This window comes from Leptonychotes weddellii, chromosome 11 (genome assembly GCF_054177405.1).
Source record: "Leptonychotes weddellii isolate Sample4059 chromosome 11, ASM5417740v2, whole genome shotgun sequence".
Taxonomy (NCBI): domain Eukaryota; kingdom Metazoa; phylum Chordata; class Mammalia; order Carnivora; family Phocidae; genus Leptonychotes; species Leptonychotes weddellii.
The window spans coordinates 35612410-35632151 of record NC_138379.1 but is presented as its reverse complement, the minus strand read 5'-3'; the positions used below and the strand labels follow the sequence as shown (position 1 = coordinate 35632151).

General features: G+C 41.8%; 1 protein-coding gene and 1 non-coding gene across 3 annotated transcripts; one reads left to right on the top strand and one right to left on the bottom strand.

Annotated features, from left to right (window-relative positions):
• The first annotated feature begins 23 nt into the window (after positions 1–23).
• Positions 24–19468, top strand: NCR3LG1 (natural killer cell cytotoxicity receptor 3 ligand 1). 2 transcript variants are annotated; one of them, XR_014138657.1, is made up of 6 exons: positions 24–390; positions 3089–3436; positions 14139–14465; positions 15441–15484; positions 15978–16072; positions 18034–18050. XR_014138657.1 is itself a non-coding variant. In XM_081798516.1 (5 exons), exons 1-5 carry the CDS (start codon positions 315–317, stop codon positions 18109–18111), a joined length of 924 nt encoding a protein of 307 aa, XP_081654642.1. In that variant the 5' UTR covers positions 26–314; the 3' UTR covers positions 18112–19468. The 2 variants fall into 2 exon arrangements, 1 of the variants encoding a protein (XP_081654642.1); XM_081798516.1 differs by lacking the exon at positions 15441–15484 and having other exon boundaries at positions 26–390; positions 18034–19468.
• Positions 1925–2056, bottom strand: LOC115944026 (small nucleolar RNA SNORA72). The gene has a single exon (XR_004078593.1). It is a non-coding gene; the product is annotated as a small nucleolar RNA SNORA72 (small nucleolar RNA).
• Positions 19469–19742: the final 274 nt, after the last annotated feature.

Genomic DNA, 19742 nt, shown 5'->3' with positions numbered 1-19742 from the left:
CCCCCCCCCCCCCCCCCCCCCCCCCCGGCCGAAACCTCCTGCGTGCCCTCCCGGCGCGCGGCACCTTCCCGCGGTCAGAGGAGCGTGAGGGGACTCATCCCAACTCACTCCGTCGACTACCAGAGGGGACACAAAGGCCCGGAAAGGCCGCTTTGGGGCTCAGGTTAAATCCCCTCCGTCTCCACACGGACTCAGTGCGTCGCGCGGCAGTTCCGTCCGTGTCACAGCGGCGGCTAGTTGCATCAGGTCGCGTGCGCGGCCGCCGGCGGCTTCGGACACTGGCCCGGGCTCGGCCAGGCCCGCGGACCGGAGACATGGCGCACTTGCGGCTGCTCCTGCTGCTGTCTGGGCCTCAGCTTCTGGTCCTGTGGTGCTGTCCACCCAGCGCAGGTAGGCCCGCGGCGCCGGAGGAGCGGGTCGGGGCGGGGGCGCTAGGCCGCGGAGGCAGAGCAGGAGGGCAGGTTGCGCCGCTGCTCCTCCACGGGGCCGCTGCCGCGGAGCCCCACGTGAGGTCCGCGGCCGCCCGGGGCTCTCGTCTGGCACAGGCGGCTTCGTTTACTCATTGAATTTTTAGTGCCGGCTACTGTGCACCGAGTCGGCGCTTATAGCAGCCTGAGACTAGTCGGGTGCCTCCCTTGATTCGGTGCCCTGAATGCTCTGTAGCCGCTTTTGCATCCCTTTGGATGCTGGAACTGAGAAGAAAAGCTAGGTATGGGTGGGTGGGTGGGGAGGAGTGGAAGTAAGGAACATACCCGCCCGCGTGCTAGTGAAGGGGAATATTTCACTTTACTGAAGCCTTTGCCGAAGAGAGTGTGAGGGGAGTGTTTTACCCTTATGGTGACATTCAAACTTTCTCTTTTACTTTTTTTGGGGGGCGAGGGGAGGGGGGGACACTGATGGATGTTTCTAATTATCGAACAGGAAACCAAAGGAAGGCACATGAAGACATGTTTAAACTCACTACTAATCACAGCAGTTAAAACAGTAAGATAACACTTCACACTTAATAGACTGGACAGAATAAGCCGGGCTGTGCCAGTGGTGGTGGCTGGATGGGTGGGGATGTGGGCATTTAGGAGACCCTCGGGGTGTCCAGCACTGGGGCTGTGGATGAACCGAATGTGGATTTGCATATGAAGAACTCGTCATTAACTTCAACCAATGGACTAGCTTTACACATATCAATGAGAGAGGCTTTGAAACAGTGCCAAGAACAGAAACAATAACATGTAACTCCCTACCATTTTCATAAGTTTGAGAAACAAAAAGGGCAGGGTTTTTTTTGTTTTTGTTTTTGTTTTGTTTTTTTAAAGAAAGACCCTATTGAAGGAGTCACCTTTTTTTTTTTTAAGATTTTACTTATTTATTTGTCAGAGAGAGAGAGCACAAGCAGGGGGAGTGGCAGGCAGAGGGAGAAGCAGGCTCCCCGCTGAGCAAGGAGCCTGAGGTAGGACTCGATCCCAGGGCCCTGGGATCTTGACCTGAGCCACCCAGGTGTCCCACAAAGCAAGGCAGTTTTAAAGAGAACAAAAATGGAAGCATTAAACATCTTAGAATGGTTGCCTGTTGGGGGAGGGAGATGGAAATAAAAAAGAATAAATAGTATTTCTATACACTTGCAATGAGCAATCCAGAAATAAAATTAAGAAAACAATTCTATTTATGAAGCCATCAGAAAGAATAAAATACTTAGGAATAAGTTTAACAAAAGAAACATAACATTTTTATTCTGAAAACTATAAAGCTTTTTTTTTTTTTTTTTTTAGTTTTATAGTTCCTTTAATAGCAACTGGTAATCATCAAATTAGCAATGGTTATCTTCAAAAGTTATTACACTAGTCTTGCTGTCATTTCTCAAAGACAATCAGATACCTAGAGTCATGGACATTTCTCACAATAAGATGCATCATATAAATCACACTTGGTCTATCACCAGCACTAATAAAAGCAGACCAAGGAAAAGAACTAAGTCTGGGGACACATGCATGGTCTTAATATAGCGAATGTTTAGCTTGCTCTGATTATTACAAAATCAGAACAGTGAGCATATTCGAGGTTGAAAAAAATTTAAGAGGATCTAAATAAGTGAAATGGAAAAACACCCTGTCTTAAGTCTTTTTAGGCCACCCTAACAAATACCTTAGACTGAGTGGCTTAAACAACAGAGATTTATTTCTCACAGTTTTGGAGGCTGGGAAGTCCCAAGATCTGGTGCTGACTGATTGGGTTCCTGGAGAGGGGCCTCTTCCTCGTTTGTGGAGGAATACCTTCTTCCTGTATCCTCTGGTGCTGAGAGATCTCTCTCTCATGTCTCTGACAAGGACATTAATCCCATTCTTGAGGGCTCCACCCTCATGACCTAATTACTTCCCCAAGGCCCTACTTCCAAATACCATCACACTGAGCATTAGGCCTCAACATAGAATTTTGGAGGGACACAAACATTCAGTCCATAGCATATCCCCAAAACAGATTCATGGATTAGAAGACAACATTGTTAAGATGACAGTACTCCCCAAATTGATTTTCAGATTCAGTGTGATTCCTTAACCAACTGAGCCACCCAGGCGCCCTGGATTCAGTGTGATTCCTATTAGAATCTCAGCAGACTTTTTATAGAAATTGATAAATTGATTCTAGAATTCCTATGAAATTGCAAGGGACACAGAATATTTAACACAATCTTTTTTTTTTTTTTTTTAAGATTTTATTTATTTATTTGAGAGAGAGAGAAAGAGAAACCACATGAGAGGGGGGAGGGTCAGAGGGCGAAGCAGACTCCCTGCCAAGCAGGGAGCCTGATGCGGGACTCAACCAGGGACTCCAGGATCATGACCTGAGCTGAAGGCAGTCGCTTAACCAACTGAGCCACCCAGGCGCCCTAAACACAATCTTGAAAAAAGAATAAAGTTGAAGGATGTTATGTGGATTAATGTGGGGACATGAACTAAGGAGCCTCTCTGTACCTGAGACACCCCCTCCCCCACAAAAAAGGGAATTTGTTTCTAATTATGTGGCAGCTTTTGAGAGTACCATGCCTCTGTTTTTTCCAAGGGTCTCCCATAACTGAGTTCTCTTATTGCCACAGGTTTTCTGCAAGTGGACATGGCAGGGGAGACTCAGACGGTGCTTCTGAATGACAATGCCACTATTATCTGCAAAGTCCAGGGTTACCACCACCTGGACATCACAATTATGGGTATCACCTGGTTTTGGAAGCATCAAGTGTCTGCAACAGAAGTTAAACTGTTTGAGTTTTTTGGAGACCACCAAATGACAGTCCGACCTGGAGCCTCCGTATCTCTACGGAGGCTGAAAAGGGGGGATGCCTCGCTGCAGCTGCCAGGGGTCCAGCTACGGGAAGCAGGAGAGTACCGTTGTGAGGTGGTGATCACCCCTCACAAAGCAGTGGGAACAGTCCAGCTGGAGGTTGTGGGTGAGTGCCTGGGGGCAGGGCCCTGGGGTTGGTGGTGCTGAGGCTTGAGGTGGAGCTGTGGGCCAATGGAGCAGAGGCTTGGAGCATGGGCCAGTGAGTCAGATAGACATGGGTTTGAGTCCTGGGCTTCCATGGACAGCTGGACAACTTTGGGCAAGTTCTTAATCACATAGAACCTCCCTCTGAACAAATGTAATAATACCTACCTAGGAGGTTTATTGTGGGGAATAGTCTTATGAAAAATGCAGGTAACACAGCATAGTGCTTGGCCCATTATAAGTGCTCAGTGAAAGATAGCTATATTAATTATGATATAATTCACTTAGTGTGTGGACGGTGCATGTTCACTGAAGAGGTGTCTCTGAAAGGTAGCTGGGAAAGGAGAGAGATGCTGGGCTCTGGTTCCATAGATCTGAATCCTGTTTTAGCTTTGCTGCTTCCAAACTGGGTGATTGGACCAGCCATTTAACATTCTGGGGTCTGAATTTTCCCCTGTACAAAATGGGTTGATAAATCATACCTGTCTTGTAATATTCTGAGGATTACATAAAATAATGTATGAAAATGCCCAGCTGGGTACTGTTGTGAGGTCTGTGCCCAGTGAAGACTTGCAACAACAGCAACACTATCCTCTGAACACCTCTTTGAGCTCTACTTTTCTTTATTATGATTGGTCTGATAATATGTAGGTGAGCTTTGGGGGGTGTATTCGTTTGCTAGAGTTGCCATAACAAAATACCACTGGGTTGCTTAAATAACAGAAATTTGTTTTCTCACAATTCTGCAGTCTGGCAATCTGAGATCAAGGTACCAAGTAGGGTCGTCTTTTTCTGAGGCCTTTTTGCTTGGCTTGTAGATGGCCATCTTCCCTGCTGTGTCTTCACATATTCTTCCCTCTGTGCACGTGTGTCCTACTCTTTTCTTCTTATAAGGAGATCAGTCCTATTAGATAAGGGCCCAACCTAATGTCCCTATTTTAACTGAATTACCTCAATAAAGACCCTATTTCCAAACATAGTCGCGTTCTGCGGGACAGTGGTTTGGAGTTCAGCATGTGAATTTTAAGAGGCCACAATTCAGCCTATAAAAAAAGGGACCGGGCGCCTGGGTGGCTCAGTTGGTTAAGCGACTGCCTTCGGCTCGGGTCATGATCCTGGAGTCCCAGGATCGAGTCCCGCATCGGGCTCCCTGCTCGGCGGGGAGTCTGCTTCTCCCTCTGACCCTCCTCCCTCTCATGCTCTCTGTCTCTCATTCTCTCTGTCGCAAATAAATAAATAAAATCTTTAAAAAAAAAAAAAAAAGGGACAGTGTCTGTGAGCTCCCCCAAATTGTACTTAGGACTTTTAATATTTTGTACATATTAATTTGGGTGATGGGGATGTTAAGTTAGGATTAATTTCCTCTGCAACTGACAGAAAGCTTAAGATAAAAGTATTTTATTTTATTAGATTTATTTGTTTATTTATTTGAGAGAGAGAGAACACACGTGTGTATGGGGTGGAGAGGAGGGGCAGAGGGAGAGAGAATCTCAAGCAAACTCCCTGCTTAGCATGGAGCCTAACATGGGGCTTGAACTCAGGTCTCTGAGATCGTGACCTGAGCGAAAATCAAGAGTCGGATGCTTAACCAACTGAGCCACCCAGGCACCCCAAAATAGAAGTATTTTTAAAAAATTAACAGGTTTTAGCTTTTTAGAATATTTTATTTATTTTTTCTTTTTAAGATTTTATGTATTTATTTGTCAGAGAGAGAGAGCATAAGCAGGGGCAGAGGGTGAGGGAGAAGCAGGCTCCCCTCTGAGCAGGGAGCCTGATGCGGGACTAGATCCCAGGACCCCAGATCATGACCTGAGCCAAAGGCAGACGCTTAACTGACTGAGCCACCCAGGCGTCCCAGAATAGTTTTAGATTTACAGAAAAATTGTAAAGACAGTACAGAGTTTTCATATTACTCTCATCTCTGCACACGACTTCTCCTATTATTAACATCTTACATTAGTATGGTATATTTGTTATAAATAATGAACCAATATTGACAATTAGTATTAAAGTTCATAATTTATTCAGATTTCCTTAGTTTTTAAAAATCTAATGTCCTTTTTCTGTTCCAAGATCCCATCCAGATTAGTTGCATTTAGTTGTCATGTGTCCTTAGGCTCCTCTTGACTCTGACAATTTCTCAGACTTTCCTTGTTTTTGACAACTTTGACCTTCTGAGGAGTGGTGGTCAGGTATATCATAGGATGCCACTCTATTGGCATTTCTCTGCTGTTATTCTCATAATTCGCTGGAGTTATGGTTTTGGGGGAGGAAGATCACAGAGGTAAAGTGCGATTTTCATCCCATCCCATCTAATTGAACGATTTATGACTATTGGTGTTGACCTTAATCATGTAGCTTACGTAGTATTTGCCTGGTTTCTCCACCAGAAAGTTACTCTTCTCCACCTCCTTGTCATGCTATACTCTTTGAAAGGAAGTCACTCTGTGTTGCCCACATTTAAGTTGTGGGGAATCGTGCTCCCCCTCCTTTTAGGGTAGAGTGGCTACATAATTTATTTGGAATTCTTCCACACCTGAGATTTATCTCTTCTCCCCCACTTATTAACCTATTCAATCATTTATTTATATCAGGGTAGACTCAGGATATTTATTTTATACTTTGGGTTATAATTTAATACTACTTTATTTGTTGCTCAAATTCTTTCAGCTTTAGCCATTGGGAGTATTTTCATTTGACTCTTGTGTCTCTTTGACATACCCTCATCATTGTGGGGTTTTGTTCTGCTTTAGGCACTTCCTTACTTTCTGGCACTACAAGATATTCCGGGATCATCTTGTGCGTTTCTTGTCCCATTCCCAGAATCAGCCAATTACTCAAGGAATTCTCCCTGGTTCTTTTTATTGGAAAATGAGATTAGAAACCAAAATCTGGGCACTAGATAATGCTTGTCGCCACTGGGGTATCATTGCTTCTAGGCCCTCTGAACTGATAGAGCAAAGAAATAATGTGTATGTATAGTAATCTGTGTATATACATATGTCTGTAAGTATTTCTATTTATAACATCTGTGTCTCTATTAAATTAAATATGAGTTCTTTTTTTTTTTTTAAGGATTTTATTTATTTATTTGAGAGAGAGAATGAGATAGAGAGAGAGAGCATGAGAAGGGGGAGGGCCAGAGATAGAGGCAGACTCCCTGATGAGCAGGGAGCCCAACGTGGGACTCAATCCCGGGACTCCAGGATCATGACCCGAGCCGAAGGCAGTCGCTTAACCAACTGAGCCACCCAGGCGCCCTTAAATATGAGTTCTTAATGATGCCCCTAACTTTAATCTATTACTGTCTGAATCATTTTAGCCTCCTTCCTTTGCTTATCTGTGAACCCCACACTCCCAACAGTGAGAAACCTGGTTCCTGCCATCCTCCATCTATTTACTTAATTGTTTAATTCCAGTATACATCTGGAATCATATCAGAATTGTTAACCTGTAACCCCATGAGAAACAACTTTGTCAACTAGAGTACAATATTCAGTTACAATTCATTTTGCCTTTTTTGTTTTTTTTTTTAAGATTTTATTTATTTGTCAGAGTGAGAGCACAAGCAGGGGGAGCGGCAGGAAGAGGGAGAGGCAGGGTCCCCGCTGAACAAGGAGCCCGATGCGGGACTCGATCCCAGGACCCTGGAATCATGACCTGAGCTGAAGGCAGATGCTTACCGGACTGAGCCACTCAGGCGTCCCTCATTTTGCCTTTGTTCTTATAGACTCCATTTATTTCAAAAATTTCTTAGGTCAGCACCCTTCTTCTGTCCATTGCAGTGAGGTTGCTTCATATGTTTGTAGTACACTTAGATTTGCTTGTTACAGTCTACCTTCTTTCTTTCTTGGGATTCCTTGAACTCCTAAATGGTTTTTTTTTTTTTTAATTTTGCATTCCTTACGGTTTCACTCTTTGTGTTTACAGTTCTGTGAGTTTGACATGTGTATGATATCATACATCTACCATTACAGTATCACAGAATAATTTTACTGCTGTTGCTTCACCTATTCACCCCTCCCCCTGGACCCTTTGCACCACTAATCTTTTTGCTATCTCCATAGTTTTTGCCTTTTCTAGAATGTGATATAATTGGAATTGAAATCATCCAATATGTAGCCTTTTCAGACTGGCTTCCTTCACTTAGTAATGTACATTTAAGGTTCCTTTGTGTCTCTGGGGTAACTGGGTAGCTCAGTTGGTTAAGTGTCTGACATTTCGGCTCAGGTCATGATCTCAGGGTCCTGAGATTGAGCCCTGCGTCAGGCTCCGCATTCAGCTAGGATTCTGCTTGAGATTCTCTCTCTCCCTCTCCCTCTGCCCCTACCCTCCACTCCCATGTGCTCTCTCTCTCTTTCTCAAAATAAATAAATAAACCTTAAAAAAAAAAAGAAGATTCTTCTGTGTCTCTTTTTTTGGTGGCTTGATAGCTCATTTCTTTTTATCACTGAGTAACGTTCCATCATATGGATGTACCTAGTTTGTTTATCCATTCACCTACAGAGAAACATCTTGATTGCTTCCAGTTTTTGGCAATTATGAATAAAGCTGCCATAAACATTCAGGTGTAGATTTTGTGTAGACATTATTTTTCGTCTTAATTGGGTAAATACCTAGGAGTGTGATTGCTGGATCATATGTTAAGTCTGTGTTTATTTTTTTCTTTTAAGATTCTATTTATTTATTTGACAGAGAGAGAGATAGGAGAGCAAGAACACAAGCAGGGGGAGTGGGAGAGGGACAAGCAGGCTTCCCACTGAGTGGGACTCCATCCCAGGACCTGGGATCATGACCTGAGCTGAAGGCAGATGCTTAACAACTGAGCCACCCAGGCGCCCCAAGACTGTGTTTAACGTGTAAGAAGCTGCCTGTTCTTCCAGAGTGACTATATCATTTTGCATTACTACCGGCGATGAATGAGAGTTCCTGTTGTTCTGTATCCTTGTCAACATTTGGGATTGTTAATTTTTTATATTTTAACTATTCTAATAGGTATGTAGTGATAATCTCATCTGTTGTTTTAATTTGCAATTCCCTAATGACATATGATGTTGAGGATCTTTCCATTTGGTTTTTTTGGTCATCTGTGTGTCTTCTTTTGAAAGATATTTGTTTAGATCATTTGTCCATTATTCTCTTGGGTTTTTTGTTTTCCTGTTGTTGAGTTTTAAGAGTCTTCTGTATATTTTATCTTATTTTTTTGAGTCCTCTGTATATTTTAGATACAAGTTCTTTATCAGATATGAGTTTTGCAAATATTTTTTCCCAGTCTATGGCCTGTTTTTTCATTTTCTTTTTTTTTTTTTTTTAAAGATTTTATTTATTTATTTGAGAGAGAGAATGAGAGAGAGCAAGCACATGAGAGGGGGGAGGGTCAGAGGGGAGAAGCAGGTTCCTTGCCGAGCAGGGAGCCCGATGCGGGACTCGATCCCGGGACTCCAGGATCATGACCTGAGCCGAAGGCAGTCGCTTAACCAACTGAGCCACCCAGGCGCCCTGTTTTTTCATTTTCTTAACAGTGTGTTTTGCAGAGCAAAAGTTCTAAATTTCAATAAAGTCCAATTCACCAATTTTTTCTTTCATGGATCATGCTTTTGGCATTATATCTTAAAGCTCATCATGTGGGGCACCTGGATGGCTCAGTCGGTTTAGTGTCCAACTCTTGATTTCTGCTCAGGTCTTGATCTCACCGTCATGAGTTCAAGCCCCATGCTGGGCTCCATGCTGGGCGTGGAACCTATTTAAAAAAAAAAAAGTTTAAAAAAAAGAAAAAAATAAAAGGTCATCATCAAACTCAAGGCCATCTAGATTTTCTCTTACATTATCTTTCTAGAAATTTTATAGTTTTATGTTTAGGTCTGTGATCTATTTTGAGTCAATTTTTGTGAAAAGTGTAAGTTGTATGTCTAGATTCCGGGTGCAAACTTTATGCTAGGAATGTCCAATTGTTCCAGCATATTTGTTGAAAATTACCTTTTCTGCATTGAAGTGCCTTTGCTCCTTTGTCAAAGATCAGTTGAATACATTTGTGTGGGTCAGTTTTGGGCTCTCTATTCTGTTCTGTTGGTCTGTTTGTCTTTTCTTTCACCAATACCATGTTGTCTTGATTATTGTAGCTTTATAGTAAGTCTTTAGGTCAGGTTGTGTCAGTCCTCCAATTTTGTTGTTCTTCACTATTGTGTTAGCTATTCTAGGCCTTTTGCCTGTCCATATAAACTTGAGAGTTAGTTCATCAATATCCACAAAGTACTTACTGGGCTTATGATTGCATTGAATCTATAGATCAAGGTGGGAAGAATCAACATCTTAACAATATTGATTCTTCTTATCAGAGAAGATAAGAGACAGAATATCTCTTCATTTATTTAGATCTTTGATTTCATTCATCAGAGTTTTGTAACTTTCTTCATATAGATTCTGTGCCTATTTTGTTAGATTTAAACCTAAGTATTTTTTTCTTTGTTGGGGAGAGGGGGCACTAATGTAAATGGTATTGGGTTTTTAACTTGAAATTCCAATTGTTTATTGCTGTTATATTAGAAAGCAATTGATGTTTATATATTAACCTTGTGTCCTGTAGCCTGTTGTAATCACTTACTAGTTCTAGGGTTTAAATATTTTTTGGTCAAGTCTTTGGAAGTTTTCTATATAAATCATGTGTCTGAGAACAAAGACAGTTTCATTTTTCCTTCTTTTTTTTTTTTAAAGATTTTATTTATTTATTTGAGAGAGAGAGAATGAGAGAGAGCACATGAGAGGGGGGAGGGCCAGAGGGAGAAGCAGACTCCCTGCCGAGCAGGGAGCCCGATGCGGGACTTGATCCAGGGACTCCAGGATCATGACCTGAGCCGAAGGCATTCGCCCAACCAACTGAGCCACCCAGGCGCCCTCATTTTTCCTTCTTAACCTGTGTATATTTTATTTCCTTTTCTTGTCCTATTTTACTAGCTAGGACTTCCATTACGATATTGAATAGGCTTGGTTAGAGGCGATATCCTTGCTTTGTTCCTGTCCTTAGTTTCTCACCATTAAGTATGATGTTTGCTGTAGGTTTTTTGTAGACGTTCTTTTTCAAGTTGAGAAAGTTCCCCTTATTCCTGGTTTGCTGAGAGTGTTTGACATGAATGGGTGTTGGATTTTGCCATTGGTTTTTCCATGTAATTGATATGCTCACATAATTTTTCTTCTGTTGTCTGTTGATGTCTTGGATTATATTAATTGACTTTTGAATGACGAACCAGTCTTGAATACCTGGAATAAGTCTCATTCAGTTGTAGTGTATAATTATTTTTATACATTGTTGAATTCAATTTGCTAATATTTTGTCGAGGATTTTTGCATTCAGTGTAATGAGATATATTGGTCTGTAGTTTTCCTTTTTTGTAATGCCTTTATCTGATTTTGATATTAGTGTATTACTGGGCTCATAGAATGAGTTAGGATGTGTTCCCTCTGCTTCTAGTTGCTAGATGAAATTGTAAAAAATTGGTATCATAATTAACTTTAATGGTAGAATTCACCATTGAAACCATCTGGGCCTGGTGCTTTCTTTTTTTTGAAGGTTACTAATTATTGATTCAGTTTCTTTAATAGATGCAGGCCTATTCAAATTATCTTATTTTTCTTGTGGGAATCTCGGTAATTTGTGTCTTTTAAGGAATTGGTCCATTTTATTTAAGTTATCAAATATGTGGGTATAATGTGCTCATAATATTCCTTTATTATTCTTTTGTTCATAGTATCAGTAGTGATCCCTCTTCCATTTATGATATTAGTAATTTATATCTTCTCTCTTTTTTCCTTAATTTACCTAGAAGCTTATCAATTTTAGTAATCATTTCAAAGCACCAGTTTTTGGTTTCATTGATTTTCGCCATTGATTTCAACTTCATTGATTTCTGCTCTAATTTTTGTTATTTCTTTTCTTCTGCTTGTTTTAAGCTTAAATTGCTCTTCTTCCTCTAGCTTCTGAAGGCGGAAGCTTATTAATTAAGATAGTTGACTTTATATCTTTCCTCTTTTCTAAAATATGTATTCAATGCTATACATTCCCCTCTAACCATTTTTGTCACACCCACAAATTTTCATGTGTTATTTTCATTCTAATTTCATTTAGTTCAAAATATATTTTAAAATTTCTCTTGAAACTTCTTCTTTGACCCTAAGAAATTTGGAATTTTTCCAGCCATCCTGCTGCTTTTTGATATCTGGTTTAACTCTGTTGTGGTCTGAGAACATATTCTGCCTGATTTCTATTCTTTAAAAATGTTAAAGATTCTGTGAGCTAGAATGCAATTTATCTTGGTGAATGTTCCATGTGAGCTTGGGAAGAATGTATATTCTGCTGTTGGATAAGTATCCTATTGATTTATTTGATCCAGTTGATTGGTGGTGATGTTCCTTTCAACTGTTTTCTTACTGCCTTTCTGCCTGCTGTTCTGTTAGTTAATGAAAGATGAGTCTAAAATCTCCAACTATAATTGTGGATTTGTCTGTTTCTCCTTCAAGTTCTTTCAGGTTTTCCTTATGTATTTTGACCTTTTTTTTCTTAAGATTTATTTATTTATTTGAGAGAGAGAGAGAACATGAGAGAGAGAGCGCAAGCAAAGTGGAGGGAAAGGGAGGGGCAGAGGGAGAGGGAGAAGCAGATGCGCCGCAGAGCAGGGAGCCCGATATGGGGTTCGATCCCAGGACCCTGGGGTCATGACCTGAGCCGAAGGCACATGCTTAACTGACTGAACCACCCAGGTGCCCCAGGTCTCTGTCTTTTAATTGATGTGTTTAGACCATTCATTTAAAGCAATTATGTATATAGTTGGATTAGTATGTACCATTCTATTTGCTGTACTTGTTCTTTGCTTCTTTATCTCCCCCCCTTTTTTATTGTAAAATATGTTTATTGATGATAAAACATATAATTTACTCCTGATACTTGATGTTACAAACTTTAGGGTCTTTGAGATATGCAGGATCCTTGTATGTACCTGGCATAAACCTCATTATCTGAGCTCTCTTAATTGCTTTTGTGATTTCTTTTTGTTTTTTCTCACAAAGACTTGTTATGTGCCTTCCATAAATGCATCCAGTAAATGCAGAAATAAACTGGGACAAAACCCATACATTCTTATAATCTACATGTCTTCTACACAAGATACGTTTTTTAAGAGGCTCCTTGTAAGGAGTTCCCATCAGAACAGGCAGGTCCTCATTGCTGGCTACCTGTTTTTTTTGAGTTTCCCTCTTTCTTAAACAGAATTGGTGCCTTGCAGCTCTCTCAGTTTTCATCTACTGTTATCACCCTGGAGCCCTGTTGCTGTGGTGATAAAGGGTTGCAGAGGGGAAGCAGTCAGTCTTACCATTAAATCTCATTCTTGAAGTCCCCTGAGCCTGTGGCTGAGGCTGTGACCTTCAGAAGCTTTTATAGGTGAGACCGGAAGGCTAGAGGGGGCTAGAGTTGGCTAATCATCCTTTACCCAGGTCGGAGAAGGCTCTGGCAAAGTCTTTTCTCTTGAGCATCCTTTGTTGTGATTAATGCACTGGGTATATTTTTAGTTACTTTTCCTCTCCCCCGAAAAGAGGAGGGGATTTTTCTTGAATCTTCACTGTGAGAACCAGTGTGGGTTTCCTGGCAGTAAAACCTATGAAAGTTTGGTAACCCCCATAAGACTGGGCCCCCAGGAGTTTCTTCCTGTCAAGCTAGTCCATGCTCATCCTTTAGCAATTTGTAAGAGTTACTGCTTAAGTGCTTCTACTGGTTTATGGCTCTGGCATCTGCTTAAGGTGACATTATCTTGGCTGTGATTCTCTCAATCTGCCTGTCTCTCTAGTTTTTGGGGTGCTGGTTTGCCCTGTCACCTTAATTCTCTCATGGATCTAAGAAAACTTGTTGATTTATAGTTTGTTCAGCTCAGCTTTTTTCTTGTTATGACTTCCAGGGTCTTTACATGTCAGAAGGGAAACCAGAAGTCAACGATGGCTTTTAAAAAAGGGAGTTTATTGTCTTTTACACAAATGTAGCCAACCCAAGGCAGCTATGGCAGTTCTGTGACCATAGGGGACCTAGGATCCTTTTATCTTATCACTTTGCCGTTCTCAACCTGTAGCTGCCATCTTATGTTCAGAAGTGGCTTCTCCATCTCTAGCCATCAAGTGCTATTCCAGCCATTCTGCAGGAAAGAGGAAGGGGGAGAGGAGAGTAGGGCACAGTCGTTTTCTTCAAGACACCCTTGTTATTTAAGGATACTTCCTGGATGTTGCTCTCATCATTTCTGATTACATCTAAACGACGAGACCCTAAGTTCACATGGCTACATGGAGGTAGAGAGATGTAGCTTTAACTTGGATATGTCACTGAAGAATGGAAATTGGCCATTAGTAGTCTCTACTCCACACTCTACTCCACAACAGTGTTCCAAGGCTTCCCTCAGATTCTCAGAGGTGTCTATGTATGATACAGAGTAGCTTAAGAAACTCTGCTCTATAAAATTGCTGTGAGAGTAGGGGGCCACAGCATATCAGCTAACACTGAAACCAACATACGTAGAATATTTAGCCTAAGCAGAATCCCATTCAGTATGCTCACCTTTCCTGAAGGCTTGCATTGGGCTGGTAATAAATTAGTCCCTACCTACCCTCGAAGCATGACTTCTCTCTCTTGGCAGCTTACCCAGTCAGCAGCTTGTTTCCGGAGCAAGCCATGATGAAAGAAAATGAAGAACAACTTATTTTGTGTATGGCAAGTGGGTTCTACCCCACAAACATTACTGTAACATGGAAAAAGTGGACCCAGAAGGATCCCCAGTATGTGGAGTTTTCTGAGGGCGTCTTCACTAATTGTACCACCAAAAATGAGGATGGCATGTTTAATGTCACTAGCTTCTTGATGCTAAAGCCCTCTCTGGAAGACAATATGACCATCTACCAGTGTGTGGTATGGCACAAATCCTTGCCTACCTCCCAGAGGCTCAACTTCACCTTGACTATGATAGGTAAGCAGCCTCCTGAACATTTCCCCTGCTCTTCACCTTGAGGTTGGGTAATGTAAAACTTTGGTTTCCAGGCAGTCTCGGGGAAGACAGGGGAAGTGGGGAAGATAGAAAGCTTGGTCTGGCATAGCTCAGCCCCAGAGTCAGCAGTCCAGACTAGGTATCTAAGCCAGGGCAGGTGGTCTAGTTGGTGGAGAGTGGTGACAATAGTCCTCAGATGGAAATAGGGCTACTTTTGGCAGTTTAAGTGATCTGGGTGGTCTATATGGCTTGAAGTGTGAAGCTTGCTAGCTACAAGGAGAGAAGGGACAGGATCCTGTCCATGTCCTCTGAAGATAAGAGTCTGTCAGGGACCAGCGACCCAGCCCTGCCAGTAACTCTTCTGCTCAGGCCCCAGGTCCACTGCAAACTGTTGGCTTTTAGAGGCTGAATCCATTGTTCTATCTTATGGGTTGTACCCAAGATGGGGACGCCATAGTAGGGTGATTTTGCAGATGCCCAGGACTTTCCCCAGGGACATGGGATGCTTAGCTCAAGATCTACAGGTCACTACAGAATCCCTCCTGCTGGTAAGATGAGGTTCATGGAGCTCATATTCTGGGCTCCCGTGCTCATGGCTGTGGTCCTGGATGGGTATGACCCTGCTAGTCTAATGCACCTGCCTGGAGCTAAGAGTGGTTTAAAAAGGCAGGGTCTGACCACAGGTCCTGGGGGATGGGGTCTGGGTATCCAGGATGGTCCTGGAAGGAGAGAAGAATTGTTCTTGGAAGTAAGGGCTAGGAATGTGTGTGGGTGGTGTGAGAAGAGATGGGTACAGAGTATGTGTGGGGTGTGGGGAGTATGAAATTGAAATATGCTGTGTGTGTATAGTATGAGGGATTTGTCTGGGTTATATGTATGTTTTAGTCCATTCAGGCTGCTATAACAATTTGCCACAGATTGGGTGGCTTAAAAACAACAGAACTTTATCTTTCACAGTTCCGGAGGCTGAACGTTTGTGATCATTGCGCCAGCATGGTTGGGTGAGGACCCTCTTCTGGGTTGCAGACTTCTTATTGTATCCTCACATGGTGGAAGGGATGAGGGATCGCTCTAGGGCCTCTGTTATAAGGGCACTAAAATCCATTCACGAGGGCCTCCACCCTCCTGACTTAATCACCTCTCCCAACCCTACCTCCTTATACCATCACAGTGGGCACTAGGATTTCAGTATATGAATTTTGAGGGGCACACATGTTCACTCTATAGCAGTAAGATGGTGTAGTAGTTTGGAAGCTTTACACGTTGCATGGCTTGTGTGTGTGGTATGTGGTGTTTGATATTGTGGTGTATTCTGGTAAGTGCTAAACACGCTGTTTGATGGGTGAGGTGTATGTGATAGGAATGGAGGGTGCCAAGATGGTCACAGGGACAGGGAAAATGACATACAACCACAGATCCTAGCAGTGGTTGTATGGTCTCTGGCTCTGGCCAGGAGGTTTCTTCTTAATGTTCTTTTCTTCTTTCTCTCTGCAGGATCTCAGAAGTCAGCTTATACTCTGAAGTACGTTTTTCTCTGTGCTGGAATAATCTTAGTAATTGTACTGATTTTATCTATTTTTTGGAAACAGGTAAGTGGCTCCAAAGCAAAGTTTAGCCCTGTGTTTTGGAGTTGGTTTTGGGAGTTCAGGGATTACTGCCAGTGGATGCTGTTAAGGAGTTCTTAGGATTGATATGGGGGTATTCTAAGTGTGGTGTGTGTTTGTGGTGGGTGGCTTTTTCTTTTTTAAAGATTTTTTTAATTTATTTGACACAGAGAGATAGAGATAGAAAGAGAGAGAACACAAGCAGGGGGAGTGGAAAGGAAGAAGCAGACTCCTCGCTGAGCAAGGAGCCCAATGCAGGGCTTGATCCCAGGACACTGGGATCATGACCGGAGCTGAAGGCAGACACCTAACCAACTGAGCCACCCAGGCGTCCTGGTGTGTGTGTGTGGCTTTTTCTGATGTTCCATTGATGAACTCTCTTTTCTGATCTCCATGTGGTGGTTTATGACTCTGGGGAGATACAGCATAAAGCCCCTCTGCCTCTTCATAATATACCAGTTTCACTGTATCAAACCTGACCTTTTTGATTCAGACCAGGTTTTGAACCATATATGGGCTGCACTGTTGTTCTCACACATAGAAACAGTGCCTCAGAGGTAAGAATTCCTTTTCCCAGGTGCTCATATTTTGTTAATAGCTCAATGGGGTAACCTATCACCAGATTTCATTTGTTTAACCAGGGATTTCTAACCCTCCCTAAGTGTTTCCAAACTAAAACATGTTTTCTAACATGTTTATCCCTGATTATGCCCCAAATAGCAAATAAAACAACTCAAACTGTAGAGGCCCAAGAGACCAGTGTAAACATGTTGGTTAAAATGGTTCTACATAATAAAATTGCCCTCAGTTATTTATGGACCTGCCAAGGCAGAATTTGTGCAATAGCTAATACATCTCATTGTAAATGCCTTAGGAAAAGTACAATAATCGGTTAATTAAGAAAAAAAGCTATTTGTTCATCTAAAATTTGCTAGCTGATTCATGGGATTTATTCTTCTGATGGGACCTAGGCCAGTGAGACAATTAGATATAACGTGGTTTTCAAATGTTTCTTGTGATACTTGTGAATGTTCTATTTCTTGCCTTCCTCTGGCTTTTGATAATCTAGGTGCTATCATGATAACCTCACATTTGCCAGTGATATTTATTGAAAAAGAGACTTTAGCCTGGATTCTGTGGTGACCAGTTTGCAGTTTTGGCTCCAAGCCTTTACCCTTCCTCACATCCATGTACTTTGCCATGTAATTTTGTAGTGTCCTCTAATGATGGGCTGCCCCTTAACATTGGGCTCAACCTTGTGACTTGCTTAGGTCAGTAGAATGAGGCCAAAGTGAAAGAGTGCTAGTTCTAAATCTAGGCCTCAAGAGACCTTGTGTATTTCCATTTGCTTTCTTTGGTGCTTCTGATATTAGTAAGAGGAGGATGCATCCCAGTGAGTCTGTTGAGGGCCAAGTGACATGGAAATTAGAGCTAGTTGTGCTAGTAGAGGCCAGTCTAGCTCAGATGATGGCCCACAACTCCCACTCAACAGAGCCAACTCTCAAATGCATGAGAAATACTTTTTTTTTTTCCAAAGCCACTGTATTTTACGCTCGATTTTACACAGCAACAGCTAACCGATACAACTCCTCAAGAAGTTGAGTTTTGACTAGCAAGTGTGGTTGCTATGGGGATGTGCTGCTGAGACCCCTTAGAGAGAGCCTGCTATGGAGCGTACTTAGCCAACATGCTCCAGCTGTGGCCTATCAGGGACCTGCTGCAGTATTCAAGCCTGTGCCATGCTTTCCCTGGGCAGCCCCAGAAAAGAGCTGAGAAATGCAGGAGGCTTTGTAGCTCCCCGGAGACTTTCTCAGACTTGCACGGTAGTCTGGGGCTCTTGCTACCCAGTCCTCTCTTCTTCCTCCCTTTACAGATACTACACCTGCACCACGGTCTAAAGGCTTTGCCTACATACTCATGTGCCTTCTCTCCTTTATCATTTACAGGTACTACATCAAACAAATACCTTATTCTCCATCTTGAAAGCTTATTCTCGGAACACCCAAATTGACACGAGAGAGTAAACAACTATAATGAGGTGCTTTCATTATGATGCATTCATGGCTTATTCTGATGGGGGAACCACTAGAAGAACATTGGAAGTTCTTACACAGAAACAGCAGAAACACCAAGGTTTCTCAGTGAATGCATCTGTAACTGAAATTACTTTTCCTGGTGGCTTAGATAGCTTGCTCAAGAGCAGACTGTTCAAGGTGCCTTCCTTGATAGCCTCCTGCCAATCAGCTTATCCAAGAAAAAGAGAGCAACACTTTCCAAAGAAGACATACTACAGATGGCCAAAAGACACATGAAAAAGGTGCTCGACATCACTCATCATCAGGGAAATCAAAACCACGAGATATTACCTCATACCTGTCAGAATGGCTAGTATCAGAAAGACAGGAAGCAACAGGTGTTGGCAAGGATGTGGGGAAAAGGGAACCCTAGTGCACTATATTGATGGGAATGTAAATTGCTAGTAGCCACTATGGAAAACAGAATGGAAGTTCCTCAAAAAATTAAAAATAGAATACCATGTGATCCAGTAATTTGACTTCTGGGTATTTACCTGAAGAAAACGAAAACACTAACTCTAAAAGATATAGATACCCCTATGTTCACTGAAGTGTTATTTACAATAACCAAGATATGGAAACAAGTGTCCATTGATGGATGGATAAAGAAAATGTGAGACTGTGTGATAAAGAAAATATATAATGAAATATATGTATATATATATAATGGAATATAATGGAATTTTATTCATCCATTAAAAAAAGAATGAAACCTTGTCATTTGCACCAACACAGAAGGACCTTGAGGGTATAATGTTAAATGAAATAAGTCAGACAGAGTAAGAAAATACCATATGATCTCACATGTGAAATCTAAAAACAAAAACAAAAACCCAAGCTCATAGATAACAGAGAGCGCAATGGTGGGTGCCAGGGGTGGAGTGGGGTGGATGAAATGGGTGAAGGTGGTCAAAAGGTACAATCTTCTGGTTATAAAATAAATTATGGGGATGTAATATACACCATGGTGCCTATAGTTAATAGTACTGTAATGTGTATTTGAAAGTTACTAAGAGTAAATCTTAAAACAGTTTAGAAAAACTTTTAAGAAAAGAATATTTTTATAACTATGTATAGTGACAGATGTTAACTAGACTTATTTTGGTGATATTTTGCAATATATACAACTACTGGATCATGTTGTACACCTGAAACTGATGTACTGTATGTCAATTATACTCCTCCCCCAAAAGTAACACTGTTTTTAGACTGTGGCCTGTTTCCATTTCAAATTCTACTTCTTAGTTCAATGAGATCCACCTATACATGCTAATATAAGAATAAAAGTATGCAGCTGCACTTTTAACTTAATATCTCTGAGTTATTCTTTGAGAGGAGATAAGTGATTTGTCTAGGGTCTCATGGCTAGTAAAGAGTAGAGCTTGGATTTTTAATCAATATGCCATACTACCAGGAAAGATCCAGGGTGGGCTTGGGGTGTGAAGGATGAGCTGGATCATTAGATCTAGAGGAGAGGCTCACTCTATACTGTTCTTGTCTGTTCTTAGGGGAGGACCTGTTGGTGTGTTTGACCATTGCCTCATTTTCTGTAACTGAACCAAGGTGGCTGATGCTATTCT